Source organism: Cetorhinus maximus, chromosome 17, assembly GCF_964194155.1.
Source record: "Cetorhinus maximus chromosome 17, sCetMax3.hap1.1, whole genome shotgun sequence".
Lineage (NCBI taxonomy): Eukaryota > Metazoa > Chordata > Chondrichthyes > Lamniformes > Cetorhinidae > Cetorhinus > Cetorhinus maximus.
In genome coordinates, this window is record NC_135895.1 from 62,074,182 (window position 1) to 62,092,232 (window position 18,051).

At 41.8% G+C, this 18,051-nt stretch overlaps 1 protein-coding gene across 2 annotated transcripts in view; it reads right to left on the reverse strand.

The window, feature by feature from the left end:
- The window catches only part of cachd1 (cache domain containing 1), a 182,247-nt gene that overhangs the window by 37,052 nt on the left and 127,144 nt on the right, over positions 1–18,051 (reverse strand). For both annotated transcript variants that reach the window (XM_078561309.1, XM_078561310.1), the window contains 7 exons: positions 11,653–11,779; positions 10,593–10,737; positions 9,571–9,787; positions 6,799–6,948; positions 4,247–4,480; positions 3,064–3,213; positions 2,534–2,657 (listed from right to left, as the gene is read on the reverse strand). In XM_078561309.1, the coding sequence (XP_078417435.1) occupies positions 2,534–2,657; positions 3,064–3,213; positions 4,247–4,480; positions 6,799–6,948; positions 9,571–9,787; positions 10,593–10,737; positions 11,653–11,779 (1,147 nt within the window). The remainder of the gene's footprint in view (positions 1–2,533; positions 2,658–3,063; positions 3,214–4,246; positions 4,481–6,798; positions 6,949–9,570; positions 9,788–10,592; positions 10,738–11,652; positions 11,780–18,051) is intronic.

Here is an 18,051-nt window from a genome sequence, read left to right on the forward strand (position 1 = left end):
ACAAAACATTTTTGGTCCTTAACCGGATCTCCCCCACAACCCAGGGTCTGGCCAAGTATCGTGACACTGTTAAAATCAAAGGAATCACATTGGGATGTACATGGCTTCTCTCCATGTCAGTCACCTGAAGAAATGGAGACTCAGTGTTACATTTGCAGCGGTGTAGCTAATTCAGCCCCGACTGAGGACAGCTAACTCAATGCACAGCTGGAGGTCAATTCAAGGAGTCTCCTAGTCTGGGTTGCTGACATTGCACAATATACTTGACCAATAGTACCATTTGAAGAGCTATTTGTTCTGCTTAGTTTCCAGCTTTACCCTCTCCTCATACAAACACACGAATTAGGAGTGGGCCACTCAGCCCCTCGAGCCTGCTCTGCCATTCAATAAGATCATTAGGATCATAGCTAATCTGATTTTAACCTCAACTCCTCATTCCCTCTTACCCTTGATAATCTTTCACCCCCTTGCTTATTAAGAATCCATCCACCTCTGCCGTAAAAATATTCAAAGACTCTGCTTCCACTGCCTTTTGAAGAAGAAAGCTTTAAAGACTCACAACCCACAGAGAAAAAAATTCTCCTCATCCCAGTCTTAAATTGGGGACCCCTTATTTTGAAACAGTGGTCCCTAGTTCTAGATTCTCCCACAAGAGGAAATATCCTCTCCATATCCACCCTGTCAAGACCCCTCAGGATCTTATATGTTTTAATCAATTCACTTCTAAACTCCAGCAAATACAAGCCTAGCTTGTTTAGCCTTCCCTCATTAGACAACCCGCCCATTCAGGCATTAGTCTAATAAACCTTCTCTGAACTGCTTCCAATGCATTTACATCCTTCCTTAAATAAGGAGACCAATACTATACACAGTGCTCCAGATGTGGTCTCACCAATGCCCTGTATAACTGAAGCACTACCTCCCTATTTTTATATTCAATTTCCCTCACAATAAATGATAACATTCTATTATCTTTCCTAATTGCTTGCTGTACTTGCATATTAACTTTTTCCGGCTCATGCACTAAGACACAAAGATCCCTCTGCGCCTCAGAGCTCTGCAATCTCTCATCATTTAGATAACATGCTTCTTTTTTTATTCTTCCTGCCAAAATGGACAATTTCACATTTTCCCACATTATACTCCACTTGCCAGATGTTTGTCCACTTACTTAACCTATCTATATACCTTTTTACCCTCATGTCCTTTACACAGCTTACTTTCCTACCTATCTTTGTGTCATCAGCAAATTTAGCAATAATACCTTTGTCCCCTTCATCCAAGTCATTTACATAAATTTTAAATAGTTGAGGGCCCAGCACTGATCCCTCTGGTACACCACTTGTTGCATCTTGCTAACCAGAAAATGACCCTCTCTGTTTCCTGCTAGCTAGCCAATCTTCTATCCATGTCAATATGTTAACCCCTTCCCCATGATATTTTATTTTCTACAATAACCTTTGATGTGGCACTTTAGCAAATGCCTTCTGGAAATCTAAATACAATACATCCACTGGGTCTCCTTTATCGACAGCACATATTACTTCTTCAAAGAACTCCAATAAGTTGGTTAAACGTGGGGCAGGATTGTACGGCCCCATCGCAACGGGGGCAGGGCCGGAAAATGCAGCGAGCCATTCAAAACTCCAGTGACTTCAGCAGGACCAGAAGATCCCATCAGTGGGGTGGTAAAATTCCACCCACGACTTCCCACTCACAAAATCACGTTGACTCTATCTGATTGCCTTGAAATTTTCTAAGTTCCCTGCTACAAGGTCTTTAAAAATAGCTTTTAACATTTTCCCTATCACAGATGTTAAACTAACTGACCTGTAGTTTCCTGCTTTCCATCTCCCTCCCTTTTTAAATAAAGTTACATTCGCTATTTTCCAATCTAATGGTACCTTCCCCAAATCTACAGAACTTTGGAAAATTAAAACCAACGCATCAACTGTCTCGCTAGCCACTTCTTTTAAGGCCCTAGCATGAAGCCCATCAGGACACAGGGACTTGTCACCTCACAGTTCCAACAACTTGCTCAGTACCACTTCCCTGGTGATTGTAATTTTCCTAAGTTCCTCCCTCCCTTCCAGATCCTGATTTACAGCTATTTCTGGGATGTTACTTGTAACCTCTGTAGTAAAAACTGATGCAAAATACCTGTTCAATTCATTTGCCATCTCCTTATTTTCCATTATTAACTCCCCAGACTCATTTTCTATAGGACCAATGCTCACTTTAACACTTTTCTTTTTAAAATATCTATAGAAACTTTTACTACCTGTCTTTATATGTCTAACTAGCTTTCTCTCATACTCCAATTTTTCCCTCATTATCAATCTTTTAGTAATTCTTTGCTGTTTTTATACTCTGCCCAATCTTCTGACCTGCCATCAATCTTTGCACAATTATATGCTTTTTCTTTAAGTTTGATGCTATCTTTAACTTTTTAGTTAACCACAAATGGTGGGTCCTCCCCTTGGAATTTTTCTTTCTTGTTGGAATGTATTCTCTTGGCTTTTTAATGCATTACCTGAGAATGTTCTGCCTGACGAGTTGAAATCTTGGAATATTCTCATAGTGTATAATATCAGTGTGAAGTGGCGGCTCTGTTAGCAGGTACGGCCTAGTCAAGGACGGATGCATAAGAGTGTAACCTGAAACAGAAAGGAAAAGTAACTACAGAATTTAATCGTGGTCTACTGGACTGTGAATACTACGTTTACAACTGAAAGTGTTCACATCTGTTTCCAGTATTCACAGTCAAAAGATGATAATTATCTGACAAACCAACAGCAGGTGAAATGAACACAGTGATGACAAGATAATCAAATTGACCCTGGCTCTTTACTGCTGATTAAGTTTGGAACAACCACTTAAAAACATGACCTTTCGTGCCCTGTTCACGTTACAGAGAGGTCTGTAATCTGTTTGAACTCCTTGTGCCGTGGAATTCAGTCTGTTTTGTGACTGTTAAACAGAGAAGTCTCTGCTTCCATGCAGGCAGATAATGTTAGCCAGTAACGCCAGTGCAAATTAACGGGATAATTGTATCTCTCTTACCTTTATTATCTATTAAGAATGTGTAGGAGGCAGAAGAATCACGATAGTAAGTTACATCTTCCAGGATGTAAGCCAAATTCACATCTACCCCCACAATTCCCAGCAGCATGTTTCCGAAGTAGCAGGGCTTACTGACAGTCATGATCAATCCTGTGAACATTAATGAGAAAAATACACAATTTGTCATGCCGGATGAATATAAAATGATTGGGCAGGGGGTTGGGGGGTGAGTAGTAGGACTTGTTGTGATGAAGAGGAGGGTTTCTCCAGGAAGACAGATATACCTTCGGAATAGGCTCCATGATAATCAACAGTCTTTCAGTACCATACTCAAGTGGCCATTGGTGAGTCTAAATTGAATGTCAGCAGTCTATTTGTTCATGGAGGACATCACAGCAAAGCTCGATAATAGCCTATATCAAGGCTGACATTTAACTGCAGTACCAAGGCAGTTCTGCACTATTGGGAGTACCATCTTTCAGATGAGATGGCAAAATGAGGTTCTGTCTGTCCTCTTAGGTGGATCCCATGGCATATTTGAAGAAGAGTGGGGTAGCTCTCCTGATATCCTGGCCTACATTCATTCTTTAACTAATACCATAAAAATAGATCATCTGGTGGTCATTTATCCCATTGTTGTCTGTGCAACCTTACTGTGAGTATACCGGTTGGCCTCTTTAGCTAATTAACAGTGACTGTACTTTAAAAAGTGTACTTCATTGGCTGTGAAGCATTTTGGGATGACTTGATGTTTGAAAAGCTTTTTATAAATGCAAATTTTCTTTCTTATGCCATATCTAGTAGGGCCAAGTGGATTGCAATCACAAGTGTGAACCTTGAATAACCTTCCCTTTCCTTAAACAATGATAGCACTCTCCCTAGTCCAGATCAGCAACTTAGCATAAGGCTGACATTCAAACTGGAAGTTTTTGTTCTGCATGGCTCAGTACAATGAGTGGTTCGTTAGGACCATACTGGTTTTGAATGTTTCCACTGAAATCGGTGGCAGTCTGTACCGCTGCTGCGCTGATGATTTTACTGGCATTGACAAAGAGCTTTTCTGCTCCAAGAGAGGTCTCTGTCTTTCCTGAATTTGCCTTAGCAGGCAGGCAACATAGAGACCAAAGGGTAACAGGGAAGGCGAGAAAGCACCAATTTAAGGGAAAGAAAAAGCAGCACTCACCATCACCCATTTCATCAGTGTATGGCAGACTAAACACGGCCTCATCTATCATTCGATTTGGCAGGTTTGTGTAAAAGCGTCCGACTGTGGTCTCTAGGTTACTCAACTGGTTCAAAACCATCATTGTCCCTTTTATAACGGGAAGTGATGTGCGATCAGGAACACCATATTTTGCTGAGTTTTGTTCTGCCAGATCCCGAAGGAAGGCAAGCTCCTTCAAACCAGTTACACCCTCTAAAATAAAAGATTATTAATAGTTAGAAATTGTTACACCATTGAAATAGCTATTGAGATTTTGCTCTATTTGGTACATACTCAATGTGAAACCAAAATGGGAAGAAAATAATTGCTTGAATGCTTGGGTGCTGTATTGCATGAATCACAAAAGGCTAATTCAGGTACAGTAAGTAATTAGGAAAGCTAATAGAATGTTATCATTTATTGCAAGGGGAATTGAATACAAAAGTAGGGAAGTTATGCTTCAGTTGTACAGGACACTGGTGAGACCACATCTGGAATACTGTGTATAGTATTGGTCTCCTTCTTTAAGGAAGGATGTAAATGCATTAGAAGCAGTTCAGAGGTTTACTAAACTAGTACCAGGAATGAGCAGGTTATCTTATGAAGAAAGATTGGACAGGCTAGGCTTGTATCTGCTGGAGTTTAGGAGAGTAAGAGGCAACTTGATTGAAACATATAAGATACTCAGTGGTCTTGACAGGGTTGATGTGGGGAGGATGTTCCCTCTTGTGGGAGAATCTAGAAACTAGGGTGGGGGGTCACTGTTTAAGAATAAGGGGCCCCCCATTTAAGACAGAGATGAGAAGAAATTTTTTCTCTCAGAGGGTGGTGAGTCTTTGAAACTCCCTTCATCATAAGGCAGTGGAAGCAGTCTTTGAATGTTTTCAAGGCAGAGGTAGATAGGGAGATGAAGGTTTACCAGGGGTAGGCGGGAGGTTAGTCAGATCAGCCATGATCTTATTGAATGGCGGAGCAGGCTCAAGGAGCCAACTGGCCTACTCCTGCTCCTTGTTCGTATGTTCGATAATTGTCCATCCATCCATCTCTTCCTTCATCCGAGGAAGTACCTACCCTCTGCTCCTTACCACCTTGTAGTGACATGGTTGCAATTGGAAATTCAATTTAGAGGTTGAAACCTATTTTTGCAGTTCACAGCTCCATAAAAGAAATATATTCTTTGCAGAAAATTGTTTGAGTACCAAGTTCTGAAAGCTCACAACAAAATGTAAACCTCCAAACTGCCACATATTACTTCTATATCTGATCCAATTCCTTTAATCTTATGGCCAGTTAATGAAGGCGTAATGATAATGTCCACGGCAATGTTTGACAGCCTGAAAGCACCAGTTCTCTACATCAATCAAGTTGAGCTTCTCACTCATAACTGTTGTCTCCAGCGTTAACGCTCTGTTGTGAAACTGAAGTGCCCTTTCCTGGGCACAAGCCTAGTCAAATTTTATGGAGACTCTAGAATGCCCAAACATCAGGGTCCCACTCATGACCTCCCTGGTTCAGTCTAAAAGAACACAAAGCATTACATTTGGCACGAGCTTGTTTGCCGGAAGGATTAAACATTTAGACATCAGTCCACCTTCAGGCCCCAGTCCAGTTTTGTCAGAGTTTATTCCCTTAGCCTTCATCTCTCCCAAGGTTACACATGGCAGTGGAGCTATTTGCTCATTGCTGGGGTTTAGTTCATGAGTGCCAGGGCTTGTCCACATGCCAGTGGGCCTGCACACTGCTTGTCTGGAGTCCAAACTTCCCCCAGGTTCCTCTGAAGCTTTAGCCTGGGGCCACGAGGGACTCAGTTTCCATGTGGCGCCACGAGGAGGCACAGCTGAGGACTTGCCGATGGAGAGGCCGTGTACAGGGAGAGACTTACATGTTTAGCTCTCTTTTTCTCACTGCTACTAGCCAGTGTAGGCTGAAAATGAGAAGCAAACTACCGCGTAAAAGCTAAAGCACGCTAACTCTCTTCATCCACACTACACTTATCACATTGGCCTGTTGGACACACCAATTCTGTTAAGGCCCTTGCAAAGTTTCCAGAACTTGCCCAGCGTAAAGTAAAGCGTCGATCTGAGACGAGGTTGTTCAACTAAATAAAACTGATTTCTGGCTCCCTGAGGACTAAAGGAATTCAATTATTTTCTTCAGCCCCAGGATGAGCTTCTGGTTGCTGAATAACAGCAGCATGGTGCTGTTCAAACATCTAACAGATCAACGCAACATCTCAGCAGCGCCCTTATGAGCACGGGCAGCCTGTCCTAAGCATGGGGTTTGAGAGTGGCCTATGCCATGGGCAACTGGGAATTCTACTCTTTTGCATTCATCTCAGTGGACCAAGACCCATTAGAATTTCAACTCCAGTTATGTTCAGAAAAATAGGGAGAAAATCAGGAAAGTGGGGAAGCCCTAGAAAAGTCATCCAAAAGTCAGTAGGTAATGCACAAGTATAAATAATGATTAAATATTTTTAAACATTTGTGCTCCGACAAGCTGCTAGAACCATAAGTAAACCGGTTTCTCACCATTCATGAGTGCATACGTAAGGATCATCACAGAGTTATTGAGATGCCCATTTTCCTCACTGATAACACTCAGGGTTGCCTTCTTCTCTTCTTCAGAGGAGTCCTTTGAGGTGATGCCAGAGGACAGGTAGATTATCACCATGTCAGTGGCTGTGATTTAAAGGAAAATGTTTAGTTGAATTTACAATTACTTTATTCTGACCCATGCCCCAGCAGTTATTTGTTTCAGTATCCTTCTACCAATTACAGGACTCCAATGGCTACGTGGCTAAAGGCACTGAATTGAGTGCCACTAAATTGCAGCATTTATCAAAGAACACAAAGGTTGCAGACTTGATCACCAAGCTAGCTGATTCAGTTGGTGGACTATGATTGGCCTCTGATCCATCATATGGTTAGATATAGACCAAATCCCCTTTGGCTTTGTCCAACAATGTGCCTCAGCCTAAACTTCAGAGAAGTATACCCTTCCTGTAACAGAGTGACAGTCTCATTTTCCACACCAATAAACCCTGTGATCTTTCTCATAATACTACAACTAATGTCAAATTACAAGCAACATTGAGCTTCAGATTCATTCATTTTGAACTGGGTTGAGAAAGCAAAAAGTCATTTTATGTTAGACCTGTTTAGCCAGCCAACTTTTATCCCATCAGTCAGAGCATGATAGAAACCCATGTCTGAGATGAAGAAACAGGAACTAAACGATTGTCTCCTCTGTTCCCCAGACCACTATAAAAGGAGAGTGTGAACGTCTCTTTCATTCGTTCATAGATTTTGAAAGACATTTTGTGGGGAGAGAGTAAAGAGTGAAAACATTTACAAATACCCATCATGCATTCGTGGACAGGTGAATTTTCTTCCATGTCTTCCTATTCTTGCACCTTCTGCAGCCAACCGGTCACCAACCGGTAAATTGGCTCCAAAAGTAAAAAAGACCACCCCTTCCTCAGAGGACCTATTGACTTACATTCACCTCACTGCACCTCCCGCAGCAAAACAGTTGAGATTAGTGGTAAGGACTGCACTATTCTCAACAGTACTTCAAGTATAATAGCGACTGAGTATTGATGAGGATTTCATTGCTTAAGTTACTCAAATTGAATTGATTAGTCTTAACACAAACAAAGTGGATTCTGACACTGATTCATGTGAAAATAGCCCATTTAAATCTGGGATTCACAATTGTTTGGCGTGTGGAGGAATGAAGCTCTCGGCTCCTGAGATGCTTGGTTATAGTTGGCAAGCAATAAACTGGAACATCCTTTAAACTGGTAATGAACTCAACTCTTGTAATGGAACAAAGCTCCTAGCCAAGGGCCTAAATTTTTCAGGTGACGGGGGCTCCCCTCTAGCCATCCGAACACATCCCTGCCGACTCTAGCTGCCTGCAGCAATTTATGCTCCAATGAGTGTTGATTGGCTGTAGGCGAGGCTTCTGCCCTCACTCAGAAGTCCCGCCTTGGAGAGCTGCCGACCAATCTGGTTGGCTGGCAGCTCTCCAGTCCCTGCAAAGAGGGGGGCGTGGAGGTCGCGAGAGGGCAATCAGGATGTTGAGGGAAGAGGCTGGGGGTGGGGGCAAGAGAGGGGAGTCCAGAGGTCACCGGGCCTAATGGGGAGGATGCCCCAGTCAGAAGGGGGCTTCTGATGGAGGCCCCACCCCACCCTCCTTTCCTGCCCCAGATCCAATTTTGATTCTTTCTGGCCTTCCCACAAAGAGGTTCAATGTTCCCGCCAGCCTAAAAATAATTGGCCACTTAAGGGCCTCAATTGGGGCAGGGGCAGGCATCGCTGTGTGTCAGGGCAAGCAGGAACCTGGAGGGAATCCCGTCCCTCAATTTTACGCTCCTCCCATCTAAAAACCCGTCGATGGGAGAGCGTAAAACTCAGGCCAAGGTCTCTGCAGTCTCTAACACAGTGGTTTCTTTGTGGGAGATCCCTCTTCTGCAAATATTAACAAATTATGACAGATTCCCTGTCCTAACTTATGAAAGATAGTGTCAGCTATCCATAAAGAAAACAATGCTATCATTGAAAAATGTGATGATAGACAGAAATGTGATGAGTTTGTGGATCCTCCAGGGTCCCAGTTTGAAAGCCGATACGCTACAAAATCGATTACTGTGCAAACAAATCTGAACCTTTCAAAGCATGTACCTCCTTGGTCTGATAGTTCAGTACCACACTAGGCATGCACTATTTAGGGAGCACAGAATATTAATTTAAAAATCCTTCCTCACAGATTAAATGTGTCATTTATATCATAGGCTGAGCATAACCCACATGCTGCAAAAATATTCAACTGGATATAGGCACTATCTAGCATGATACAAAGCATATAAGCCACACCATGCCAGTTTTGGCTGCAGGTCTGCGTTGAGCCAGTGAGCTCAGCCAGGGCGGCAGTTGGAGCATTACAATGGACTCAGTGTCCTTGGGATGAGGGAGAAAAACACAGCCAGAGTTTCTAATCTTGCTCTCTCTACTCAGTAATCCCTGCAGGACTGCATCAAACAGCCTGCCAACAACGAAGCTCATGTATGTGGAAAGTGTAACACACCCCCAGAACTATTACCTAGCTATGTCGCCTAAATAGCTAAATGAGAAAACTGGCAGAAGGGGATGCATTAAACATTGATGACAGCTCACAATAACTAACCCTAACAGCTTAAAGTCAGTTTGGAGCATGTCAATTACACAATTAAAACCCAATTTCAATCTGAGTGTAAAAAGTTAAGTTTCCTAACTATCTCATTTCCTCCTTGTACTCACGTGTATGGATCCTGGTGCTGTTGTTTGTATTCTGAAGTAACTGAAAAGCTTTGTGAAACCCCAGTGCATGCTGAGTGGCACCATCCACTGATTTTATGTTGCTAAGGAACGTGGTCATTTTTCTTTTTGTCTCACTGGTGGCTGGAGACAAGTATGTCTTGTAACACTGGTCCAGCGAGCACGTTCGGACTGTGTCTGCCACAGCCAGTACGGAAATCTAGGTACAAAGCAAAAAACTCATTCCTGAAATTTCTCTCCAACAGCCTTAGTTGCTTTACTTGTACAGTTTACATTTTCAAGTTAATTTCCACAAGTCCAATTTTTTTTATTTCAACCAGAATTACTGCAAAAACTATGCTGGGAAGATTTTTGCTTCCTTATGATTTTTTTCTTCCCTTCAGTTTTCTCACCTTTTTCCTTCTTCTCCTGAAAATGTCTGCTCAAGCAGTTTGGCCCAAGCTTGCCAAAGTGGTTAGCCTTCAGACGGAGCTTCACAGCTATGAACCAACACTATATCCTTAATAGTACTGTACTTTCTTTGTACTTACCATTTAATTTTTGTAATTATCCATATGATATGTGTGTGTGTGTGTGTGTGTGTGTGTGTGTGTGTGGGGGGGAGGGCGGGGGCATGGGAAAGGGGAAGAAATCACTTGTTTAATCTCACGTCTCATTTGATCTTATTAATTAAAGCAATGGAATATAAAATTAAGAACATATTCAACACGAAATCAGGATATGCTCCCTCTACTGAGATGTCATGTAAGATCCACCCTCCCATGGACACATTCCTTTCATTTAATTTCTTGACGGAAAGTCTTGCGTAGGCACTGCATGAATGGTTATCAAGAAAAAATAAAATTTGCACAGTCGAATTAAATAACCTGTTTGTACATTCCTTAGTGATTTAAAGACCTGGATCACACATTTCCAGGGCAATTATATGTGTTCTAGTAAAAGGCCATTGTTGTATGTGACGTATTCCACATTATGAACACTGACAAAGGTTGGAAAGAACTCACCTTGTCATGCTCATCGATTGAGGTTAATATTACTCGTGCAGCATCTTTGGCTATTTGAAGCTGTGTGTCCGTGGCTAAAGCCCCATGGTCCACCACCACCACAATGTGTTTTGATTGTGGCCTCACCGTAGAGACATAAACAGGCCTGTACCAAAAGAATCCCAAAATATTTGCAAACGAAGATCAATAGGCAATGAAGAACCAAATCAATGATTCTGTTTTCTACATTTTCTTAATCATTAACGATCGTTCCCTCTAATTTTCTCCCCATCTTTGCTGAAGGCACTGACTCATGATAGGGTGCACATCCATGAGCACTGATAGCTCACCTATCTGTTTTAAAAGTTGCCAATATTCATATGTAATCTTATTCAAGCAGGCTATTCAAATCCAATCCTATCCACATCCACATGCAAGCACTTTCTGTAAACTTCACAGCTCCATACTTGAAAAAACCTTTGGCTCCTGCTAACAGTCAGACATGGACTAACTCAATCAACTAAGAATTTACAAATCAGAGAAATATTTTCCTGGATCAGAAATCCCGCACAATGCAAACTGAATGAAATCGCCCATTCTTAGACCAGACACATGTTTAATTGGAATCATTTCAGTTTTCATTTGGGAAAATGACACTGGTTGATGAGGAAGTTAAAGCTAGTCTTCCCGGGTTTATTTAGTAGCAACAAATGAAGTTAAACAGAATATTACAAATGACGTAACTTCACGCCGTTTATCGTGCGCATTTTTGCAAAGATCCGACTAGGCTAGCTGAGTGAGTTATCACGTACTACAGTTTCATCTTCAACTAGAGAGTGTTTACGCCAAGTCCTAAAACACAACTTTTGTGCACATTTCCTAGTATATTCCTCAGTGCATTAGTTTAATAAATCTGTAAAACATATTGTTTCTAACTATAAACAGATCCAATAAAGTTATCACATTTTCTTACTCGTCAAAACTAATTTCACAGAGAGGAAAATAGCAAGGAAGGTGTTGAAATTAGGTGACCGAAAAGAAAACCGATGAGTTCTCATAGAACAAAGTAGAAGTTTCCTACCTACTCCGATGCTCATAGCCACCTTTGCAGCCAAACTTATGTGCTGGGAAAATGGTGAAAATCCCTTCTTCTGAGCTGAAGTATTGCCACTTAATACCGGGGTTTGACTTGAAGTTGTCAGCAAGAACTGTTGGATTAGAAAGGTCAGATTGTTTCAAAGCAAAATATAAGTGGAAAATTGCTGGGGCATTTCATAAAATGGCTTATCAGCGGCCCGATCCAGAAAGGGCTACCAACATCTTAAGGATGTTAAGTCAGACAGGGGCAATGTAGTCTCAAACCAGGATGCTGTCAATAGGGATGGCAGGGTGAAGGATCAAGGTTTGCATTTTCATCTTTACTTTGGTATCACTGAAAATGTTTGTTGTTAAACCAAAAAAAAAATCAGCAAGTGGAAAATTGGCTTTGAAAAACAAATGGAAGATATCAGAGTTTTGATGCGCATATTTCATCTAACACTTTTTCAAATACAAATCAAAATCCAGAGTGTCCAGTCCAAACTGGACCAGTGATATATGCCAGCTGAAGGATGAACCCAAGACTCTGTCTGCAGGAAGGTGAAAGTGCTGAACTTGCACTTTCGGCTGCCTAAGATCAATAGCAGGAAACTGTGCCGATCCCATGGCAGCTGGGAGATGCAAGAACAACCCCATGCACACAGTATAAAGTGACATAGCCACAGTAGTTATCATTGATTAAGATAGTTACATTCGAGTTGCAAAGCAAGTGGAAAATGCACGCATTACCTACATTCTTCTCCCTCCTCATCTTCTATTGGTAAAATTTACAGAAAATAAATGTCCACACCAATTAACCTCTTTTTAATCACACATTTGCTGCCCACGTTTTACCATTACAATTTCCCAGGCTCACAAGTTTTGATTATGCAAACATGTCACACAATAACTTCAATCTGGCTGCTTCGTGACTTTTCAGTCTGTGACTATATTCAAAAATCTCTCAAGGAAATTAGAGGACTTGACCACTATCTTTTACCATCCGCTTAGAGTTTTTTTTAATATTCAAATTTACTGTCTCAGTTCTTGTTAAATTGAATTTTAAATTGTTACATGCCCCTTATTAGTAGCCTTTCAATTTTAACCTGAAATATCCTTTTGGAATTTAAAATGTAAATAGTTGCTTTTTTCTGCACCATTTGCTTTTGCTGTGAATTGGCAATCTTTTCTTTGGTTCATCTATATTGTCAGTAATATCCTCAGAACTTGAGGCCAAAAACCCCAGCAGGGAGAATATAGTAACTCTCTATGTATACATGAATAGAAAAAATGATTAATGTAAACTTTAAGCTTACCATCTTCTGGCATGGTCTGCAGTTGAAGACAGGCCCATGATATCACCAACTCATCTCCCAACTCAACATAGTTTACTTGGTGGCCTGCTTGGCTCTGGATTGCTTGGTCAGAGTAGGAACAGAAATGATGGGAGCAAATGGGCTCCTTCTGTGCTGCATACTTCTGTGGTTCTATGGTACTAACTGAGTTGCAACTATGTGAACATGTGTTATATAGTAGGCAAATAATTCTGTTTGAAGTGTCATTTTATAGTCGGTGACATATTCTAAGAATGTAACACATCAATAGAGATAGTAGAAAAAGCTTGACTTTAACCTGTGCTGCAAGAGGCCACAGTTCTCCTCTTTGTCTTCTATTTAAATTTTAATAACACAATGCTTGAGCCTGAACGTTCACAAGAAATGATATTTTAGTAAAGAGGGGCACATGAGCACACACTCAGGTACTGCCCGCGGTACAAATGAAGCAATTTCGTGAAATTGGCAAATGCAAATTAATGTAGTTAGATGTGAGGCAAGTCACTTAGAGAAATTGGGGGGGAGAAACACGGATATAAACAAGAATAGGAGCGTGCGCTCAATGGAAAGATGCCAAAGGTTGTGCCTCAACAGCGAGACTTAGGAGTTCAAACACATTTGCAGGAGATACAATTATTTTAAGTTGCCAACAGCATGTTGAGTTTTATAAATAGGGGCATTGAGTGAATCTGGAATCAATCAATGATTTCATAATGAAATTGGGTGGGCACTTGAAGGAAATGAACCTGCAGGGCTACGGGGCCCAAGTGGAGGAGTGGGATTAACTAGCCTGCTCTCAGGGAGTCAGCATGAACACAATGGGCGGAATGGCCTCCTTCTGCGCCATAAATGACTCTATGGCCTGAATTTCTGCAACAGTGAAGAGCCTCTCTGTTATTGTGAAAATGGCAGACATGCCCGGAAATCAGAAGTCCCGGCCCTGCACATGGTACTCACCATTTTTATGGGGACAGGTCGTGTTTCGCGCAGATGCGTTTCAGGAGGCAGCTTCCCACAATCAACAGCAGCCTCCACTCAAGGCGGATTTTGGTCCCACAGGTGTCTGAAATGTGATGTGCGCAATGTGAACCTGGGAGGAGCAGGTCCGAACTTTGTGCATTTCTTTGGATAGCCAGGGACACCCCTTTGGAGGGGTGAAGATACCCCTGTGGAATTTGCTTTAAACTTGTCTCAACTGCCTCAGAATTGGCAAAAAAATTAATTCAAACTGTCTTGCTTTAACCCAAGCATGTAGAGGGGTGGGTCTGCCGGACTCAGTTTTTCCTGCCCCTACTGAATTGTGTACCCAGGTACCAGGAGGAACTTAGTCTTTGAGATGGCTGTTTGCGCTTTGTGCAAAGGAAGATACAAGATAGGCATAGCACCCTTGCACATAGACACCACAGAAGCCAGTCAATGTGAGCAGCAGGAGGCCAGAGGGAGGGCTGATGATCAGATGGGCGCAGCAGCATCACATGTACCAGGAAGGATGAAAAGGAGGAGAGGCAGGACAACCAGCTACTCCCCTGTGGGAAGGATGTACATATCTAGGAGAACCAGTGCCAAAGGCGAATTAGGTTAAACCATGAGGTGGTGACAGACTTGTGTTGCATGGTCTAACAACTTGAGCTATACTCTATTGACACCATGCCTTGCCAGTGGCTGTAAAAAGTAACTATTGCTCTCAGTTTTTATGCACAGGCTCTTTCCGGAGTTCAACAGGTGACCTGGCTGGTATATCCCAGTCAGCAGCACACAGTTGCATTAAGGTTGTAACTAATGCTCTGTTTGCCCATGTGGAGGACCACATTAATTTCCCTGTAGATTTGGTGTCTCAGATGTAAAGGTGGAGAAACTGGCTCTGCACAAACAATTGGTGCCATGTATGTTGCAGCAGTCATTCCAAGGTTGCATGCGATGTGCTCCACAGCCACTGACAGCCCTACTGGTTCCCCCCGCACTTAGTCACACTGCTATGCCATGACAGTGTACAGATGTGAGGAACCTGTTCAAGAGTTTGACGAATATCTAGTTCATCATTCATGTTAATATTTTAGAGGTAATGTTTAGTTCTGGGAAGGTTGTTGTGAAGGTAAGGTAACTAAAAGGCTTGAGAGATTGCTAGAACAGCTAAAAGAAAATGGCAATTCAGAAGGTTACCGATGTTTGTTTAACAGAGTCAGAATAGAAGAGATAGAGTCATAAAACAGCAGGTGGATTTACTTAGCTGGGGAACTGAAGACTTGATATCTACACTGCTTGCAAAGAAGTGCAGTCCAGAGAGATGTTTTGTTTTGAGAATTAGAGTTAAATAAGTTTAAAAACATTCTGTGAGCCCTCAAAGACTACTTAGTCAGGGACATGGTTTGAGCTTAAGACGGTTCTCTGGTTTCAATTTATCTGTGTGTTTTCTGGGAGATGGTGAGTTGCAGTTTGGACCTCTTGTAGTTTGCAGCTCACAGAGAAGCCCTGGGAGCTGTTTGGTGCAGTGTTAGGGCTCAGGAGAAGTTCTGGGGAGCTGAAAAGGTGGTGGAAGGTCTTGGTTCCATGCTGGAGACAGCAAGGGCTGAAAGAAGCCCACACTGCCATTTATAGCTCGGTGCAACTAGGAGACTGGTGTTTGGGGAAATCCAGAGACAGTGCCAGCTTAGTGAAGCTAGTGGCCTGCAAAAGAGTTGCAAGTGTGACTGTAATTAGAGGTGGGAGTACAGCTTTGTGAATCCTGTGGAACGCAGTCTCAGGAGGAGAGATTGAACCATCTGGAGGCGAGCAGTTGTTGGGGTAGTCCAAGTTGGAGCATCTTTTGAGGGAATTCAGAGGCTAGATCTTCAAAAGTGAGGAGTAAAAATCCATCATAGCGGAGACAAAGTTTTAATGAGATTTTGTGATTCACAGTGGTCACTAATGTCTGGGTGGGTTGTTGAGAAATCCATGGGATCTGTCTAGGTCGTATCTGCCATTTAATGCGCAGTGTGGTGTGTAAGACGACAGTTTGCCTATTAATTAATATTTACCTCATGTTAATTACAAATATTAGAGTATAAGACAGGTAATACAGATTGTTTTACTTTGCTGATTTTGTATGGTAAAGTTTATTTAAAACTGTGGAATCTTATGGGTTTATTCTCCTAGTGGGTAACTGGGGTTTCAAATTTTGTCTACTTTAAACAAAAAGTTAGGTCTCTAACCAGATTGTAACAAGGGTGAACTGTGTGGGTGAATCCTGATAGATGGGTGTCAAGAGGGCAAGTGGTGTGATAATGACCATGGCAGCATTCATCATTCACCCACTGAGTCTTGACAGCTAACTACATGACTGCAGAATATCTGTACCAGGTAGTAGTGGCAAAAAAATGCCATCTCCATGGCTGTGTCTTATTAATCCACTCTATGTTTTCAGTGCTTCAGTACAGTATACTGTGAATAGGCAGCAAAAAAAACAATTTTTTTTTTAGGGAAAGCACATGATGGGCCATCTACTACAGGGTCAGCTAACAGTTTGACAACGTTTACAGAGCTCCCACTTGCCTGACAAGTCAAAGATTGAAAATCTGATGTTCAGGGAGACATTTATAGAAGTCGTGTTAGCAGAGCCAGGAATTCTCCCAACTCTGTGCACCCAACACAGTGTCAAAAATCCAGACCTATGGGCTCTATTACAAGGCTAGAGTTAGAATACATTGTGCAATTCTGTGGCACCCCATTACAGAAAAGACATGAAGCCATACAAAAGCACACAATTTAAGATTCATCAGGACAATGCCAAGGGTGGGAAACTATATAAAGTAAACTATATAAAGAGACTGCAAAGATATGAGGAAAATTTCAACTAGAATAGAGAGGCCAAAGGGAATTTTAACAGACACTGTAACAATAAAAGGTTTTGATAGAATGAACATGGAGAAGTTTGTTTGTTCTGGAAGAAGGCTAGTGACAACGGTCTTCAATTTAAAATGATCATGAAATCAGTGTAGAAAGTGATTAGAAGACATTTCTTCATTCACAGTTGTTAGGCACATGGACTGCCTTGCCACAGGGAGCAGTTGTAGACACCACTGCATATTTTAGGGGGAAATTAAATTCATATTTGAAGCAGAGGAAGGTGGATGGCTGTAGGGTATGGGATCAGTTTTGCATTGCTCTAGCAATGATCCAATGTGGGAATTGCCTCCTTCTATGCTATAAACCTCCATGCTTCTATGGCTCACTCTTGTTCACCATAAAGTTGATCTTAACATTTGGACAGCTGGCAATGAGGCCGGAATTACTGGTATCCTGATACAGCTCACCTGATTTAGACTGGTACAATATATTAACCTTATGGTTAATAAGGTAAATTCAGGGGATGGGGATGGAGACCACAGTGATAGGGGATCGGGTGATAAAGAGGAAGAGACTGGGGCAGCAGCAGCCCAGACTATTTTTGTGGGACCCAAAGAAGCATTCATACTTCCCCTGGCCCCACAAAAATATTTTAAAACTTTCCTTTACAGGGCCTCTGACAATATTGTCTGTAAAGTTTATCAGAGTACATGGCACTTGACTAAGTTGTCACTTGGATAGTATATATTTGATAGTATATGATATAGAATTGCATAGGGCCTACAACACAGAAACAGGTCATTCAGCCCAACTGGTCAAGGTCTGTGTTTATACCCAACATGAGCCCCCTCCCGCTCTAATTATCTCCTCTCATCCTGCTCCTGTACATCAAGCTTCCCTTTAAATGTGTAATTGTCATTTGTTTCAACCATTCCACGTGGTAGCAAGATCCACATTGTCACTATTGCGTGCGTGAATAAATTCTCACTAAATTCTTTATTTAATCTGTTAATGGCTAATCTTCTAGTAGAGGAAAGAAATTAAACACTTCTACAAGACAGAAAGGAACTCTCAGAGGGTGTAAGCTCATCAGCACTTAATTGCAGCTTTTAAATATATGTCTTTTAAGAGTTGATACTGAAGGAGCCAGCAATTTCACCCCTGGGAGGCAAAAGGCAGATCAAATTCATGAAAGTCTCACTCATTACTATAAATTCCAGAAGATTCCGTGTATCAACTTATCAACG